A 5,400-nucleotide genomic window follows, 5' to 3' on the forward strand; every position below is an offset into this window, starting at 1 on the left:
ATTAATGCAGGTGCTATCCCCACACTCAAGCACAGGTGGGAAGAATTGGGAGGAGCCACGAGATCTTTTTTCATATTTACAATAATATATTTAAAAAATATATTAAAAATATTATAATAGATGATGTTAATATTACTCAAGAGTCATGCAGTTGCAAGGTTTTCCGAATTAGGGCAGCTCGTTGTAACGTACATATAGGTTTGTGTATAAACAACATATATTGTTCTAAAATTGGAATCCGCCCTGCTACCGCTTTGCTAACTCTTGGATCAAAAAGTATAACCTATATACAATAAATTTAAAATAACTATGACTAACTAGTAAAGCTATAGATAACCTGTAGTTTCACATTAAAATTGCGCCTTGTACATTAAAACAGAGTTTGCCGCGACCTGCACCTGTCACTGAAACGAACAAACCGCCATACCGTCGAGGGCGGTGTTTTATGCAAAACATCGTACGCTGACCACCTCGGGCCCAATGAGGGGGTCGAAAAAGAACTGATGGTACAGGATCTTCACGATTACAAAATACGGTCACGCTTAATACTAAAAATACACATATCAAAATCTCATTTTAAGATAACAATATAAAAAGAAAATTACTTTTTGAAATCACTAATAGTACATTCGTCGCTTTAAATTAACCATAAATTACTGGAGCATAGAGCTCCTGTAAATTGTATATGTCCTCCTCCAGACATATACCATTATTGTGTTTTCTAAATTTTAGTTAATTTTATACTTTCGGTGAGAAACCCCATATAACAATATGTATAAATATATAATTTTAAGTGACTATTTCTTTTGCCGGGCTAATGTAACGTTTTGCATGGGGAGAAATACTTTTGTTTCCGCGAACACGGAACGTCGCATCACGCATGTTCACTATGTAGCCGCTAGGGGTGGAACTATCGCAGTCTAATTTTTTGATGTCTGCGTTTCTCCGTTCAGTGGCTACCAGAGCGTGCTAGTGAGAAATTACTGTAGCTCCTTAACGAACGTGACTACTTTCTTTCGGTGGGCTATGTATTGGTTTCAATAAATCTAAACGAACTACTAATTCAAGTAACAAACTGACTTATATACTGTCATTATTCAAAGTTTCATTGGATTGTAAGTCCTAAATTTCTGAATTTAAGTACGGTTAATATAAATTGCTTTCTATAATTCATTACTAGTTTCGTCTGAAGGGGTTAATACAGAGTTAAAAATAAATTGATAAAATATTTTCTAGCTAACAAGTGCAGTATGTAATTTAATCCTGTAAGAAAAATAGTCCTTTCTGTTGATTATAATTATAACCTTTATTCAATTGCATTGGTCTCTTCCATACACTCACTTAAAAAAAAAAAATAACGTAAAAAACAGATTTTTAATGAATATTTGTCTGATAACCGTCCCGACTATTAATTGAGTTACAGAAGGTTAAATTGGATATAACAATGTCAAACTATAAAAACATAATTGCAACGCGATGTGGAAAAAACAACAGATGCGGTGTTTATAATATACTTTATTCAAGGATTTTGTTCCATGATTATTATTTCTTATTTAAGTTATTATAAGCCCTTAATTTAATTTTTAGAATAAAATGACAATGCAAATGAAGTAATTATTTCGGAAATACAAGATTGTAATGAAAAAGAATTAATATTTATGACTTAAATACTTAGAATTTATTGATCATTGTAATCCTTTGAAATTTTTTAAATAATGCAGAAATATGTTTAAAAATTATTAGAGTAGTCCTCCTCCGTAGACTAATGGTTATAGTCTCGGCCCACTCTAACCGAGAGATCCACGGGTTACAAATTCCCCGGGGAGGTTCATTCATGTACTTTGTACTTAAAGAAAAAACAGTGCACACTTCGAAGCCGGCATAGCTGGCACTGGAGGCATAAAATGAAAGTAAAAAAATTATTAGAAAATTATAACACATTTAATGTTAAATAAATGACATTATTTAATAATATGACCTATAACCATTTAATAATTAGCAAGCGTATTTTTCATATATATATCCTCGAGATAAGTGGTAGTCACTTCTGTCGGTAAATCCACAATAATGCCTTGCCATCTTTTGTTTAAATTAGTAGAACAAATTGAATCAGTATAAATCATGCAGATGGATACAGTACATAAAAACGAAATAGATAGTTGGTTAAAACATTAAAGTCCAATAAACACTACAAGAAATATTACATCTCCGCCAGACCATGAAACTCGAGCGCCATCGCTTAAGATAAATTTACCTGGCAAAGATATGATGACCCCATCTAACTCAGTAGTATACATGGAGTACTATGGTAAAACCAGATTAACGTTTTTCTGGTTTCCTTAATTTCGCTGGATATATAGATAAAAAATTTCTTACGGCATTGGAACAGCCAGGTAGTCGGTTTGCGATTGCCAACTTTGTGTGTATGTTAAAGACCTTGAAAACCTCAAGGATTATAAAGCTCGGGAACTGCCAACAGGAACGAATGCTCTTAGTATGTAGAAAAGCCATTCAGTCTGTAGTTTAGAACCTGACAGCTTTACTTAGGGGAAGACATTTATAATCGAAGCCTTCGAGATGTCCTTTGTTCCCTACAGGAAGTGGACTTCTAGAACATAAACGGACCCTCTCATGTACCGTAGTAAAAGAAGTCCCAGATTGAACTCATATAGGTTTTTAAGTTTCTGCATAACAATCGGAGTGCTAAGCTCACACATAATTAGGGTATCTTAATAATAGATACAGTTGTGCGGTAGCTTAGAAAATTTCGTTTCGGGGGGGGTTCCGAAATCGGGGAACCGGGGGATCGTTTTTTTGTGTTATTTGCCAATGAGTTTCACTGCAATGGTAAAAGGTAAATACCAAAAATATGGAGCTTTATTAACTACGCCTTTTAGAAAGTGGAAAGATGGTATTAAGGCCAAATTCCAACTCCTCACAGCAATCTCTAGTACTAACAAATTTTCTTGTATAGTCTACTAAACTTTACGAAGTTCGATTCTGGGATCTGCTGTCTGGGATTCAGGGCTGCGTCTGGCGGGTCTGGGATTCTGGGGGGGGGGGCTGGTCTGGTGGCTCTGGGCTGGGGGGTCTGTCTGTCTGCTCTGGGGGGGCTGTCTGGGGGTCAAGGTCTTCCTGTGGCGTCTGGGGGTCATGGTGTCTGGCGTCGGTTTCTGGGGTCTCTGGGTTCTGGGGATTCTGTCTGTCTGGGTGCGGGGTGGGCTAGGCGGGAGGCTGCTGTGCTGGTCTGGCGGTTCTGGTTCTGTCTGGTCTGGGTCTGGGATTTTCTCTGGGCTGTCCTGCATGGGGTCTGGGTCTGTGGGGGCTGTGGGCTTCTTGGCTGTCTGTCTGGCTGGCTGCCTGGTCTGGGTCTTCTGGTGGCTGGGTCGGACCGAGTAGAATGGCACCAAAAGTGAAATGTTGGATTCAACGGATAAGAAAGAAAAAAGAACAAAACAGAGCTTCACCTCACAGCTTTATAATTGACACAACTATATTCTTGTGGAGAAAATGAAATTACCCCTTCGGGGACATTGGGCCACTGGCGGCCGAAACCCCTTTAGAAAAGGAGAGTAATTTTCGAGCGTTGCTCGAGTACTGTATCAAACTAAACGATCGGGAAAATGCACCGTAAAAACTCTACAGATTAGATAGTTCGGCTACTTTGGATTTTCACTGATATTTAAAATGACGATTTTTTTTGTATCCATTGCACTGTAGACAAGTATGTAATTATCGGGGAAATAAAAAAAATTAAAAAAACATTACTTTCGGTCGGAAATAAAATACACCTGAAAAACTCCCCCCCCCCCCCCCCCCCACCCCCCCCCCCCCCCCCCCCCCCCCCCCTAATGATTTACGAATTTCAACTAATTTGGACTTCAGTGATTGCGGTTAAACGTGGTATTTTTGGTTGAGTTAGGACGGACGATTTTTTTGTATCATTAGACTGAACACTACTAACCTATATAAATTATCGAGAAAAAAAATATCACTTCCGTCGGTAAATACCGAAGAAAAGCTCTACAGATTCAAGTTTTTTTTGACGATTTTGTTTAGATTTTACTGGTTGAGTGGTTGAGGTAAAAGTGGTACGTATAATAATATATTATTTACGACATTGATATTAGGTTTTTATAATTCAATGGCCGACTAAAAAATTATATATACTTTATCGAGAAAAAAACACAAAATAATCATTTCCGATCGGAATATACTAAGGAAAATTAAATAATACCTCAGGCCAGTGGAATCCCAAATTAGTCGGAGGAACTTCTTCAGTAGAGTTTTTTCCGAGTGTATTATCCGACCGGAAGTGATTTTTTAAAAATTTTTTTCGTTAATAAATTATATAGGAAATTAGTCCAGCCGTTCAATTGATACCTTGAAATCACTGTTCTACCACATAATTCTAAGTACCACTTTTTATTCTCAACAACTCAACCGATGAAAATCCAAAAATCGTCAAAATCTGAATCAGTAGAGCTCTTCCTCGGTATTTTTCCGACTGGAAGTGATTTTATTGGTATTTGTATTTCTTCTAGACGATAATTATATAATGTATTCAGTCTGCGGTCGTGAAATTAATACCTAAAATCACGTCCTAAACATAGATTCTAAATACCACTTTTAACACCTCAACCACTCATCACCAGTGCAATCCAAAATCGTCAAAATTTGAATCTGTAGAGAGCTTTTTCTTAGGTTATTTACCGACCGGAAGTGATTAATTTTCTTCGAAAATTATATAAGTTAACAGTGTGCACTTTAATATAACAAAAATTCGTTCCCGACCTAACTCGAATGGAAAACACTACCATCGTTATACCTCAATCACACTGAAGTCCAAAATTTAAAAGTTAAGTTTCTAATCAGTAGTGTTTTTCAAGTGTATTTTTTTCCGTCACCGAAAGTGATTTTATATATTTTTTTTTCGATAATTATATACACGTCTACATTTAATGACACCCTAAAATCAACGTCATATCTTAAAATTTCAAGCATCCATTTTACGTCCCCAAGACGAATTTTGAACGACTGGTCGCTAATTTTTAAACTGTTCGCCCCGGCAGTTTTCAGGTTACTTTGCGACGTCACTTGACCGCGCCCTATAGAAATTACCGTGATTACATTACACCTATCCGAAAGGCCGAGCCCAAAAGTAATCGTACTTGATACTTTTATGATTTAAACGAAAGGACAATTTATATTTTTAACAACATCACGTTTAATGAATTACATCAATCAAAATTTTAATGTTTGTAGTACGAGAATAATGAAACTCTCCTTTTTTGTCCCTGCTCCATTTCTCCATTCCTCCATGCTTTATTTTTTAATATGTCTTAAAATTTCGGGTGTGGTCCGGACCCCCTGGACCCCCCTCCCCTTCGCTATGCCACT

The 5,400-nt window shown here is 36.8% G+C and overlaps 1 protein-coding gene across 1 annotated transcript; it reads right to left on the bottom strand.

The window, feature by feature from the left end:
• Nucleotides 1-2,978: 2,978 nt before the first annotated feature.
• LOC124375140 (proline-rich receptor-like protein kinase PERK2) lies at nt 2,979-3,474 on the bottom strand (the record flags this gene model as incomplete). Its single annotated transcript, XM_046833250.1, has 1 exon — nt 2,979-3,474. A coding segment is annotated over one exon (496 nt), but the record flags the coding sequence as incomplete, so codon positions are not given.
• Nucleotides 3,475-5,400: the final 1,926 nt, after the last annotated feature.

The sequence above is a fragment of the Homalodisca vitripennis genome, unplaced genomic scaffold (genome assembly GCF_021130785.1).
Source record: "Homalodisca vitripennis isolate AUS2020 unplaced genomic scaffold, UT_GWSS_2.1 ScUCBcl_14161;HRSCAF=24771, whole genome shotgun sequence".
In the NCBI taxonomy this organism is placed as follows: domain Eukaryota; kingdom Metazoa; phylum Arthropoda; class Insecta; order Hemiptera; family Cicadellidae; genus Homalodisca; species Homalodisca vitripennis.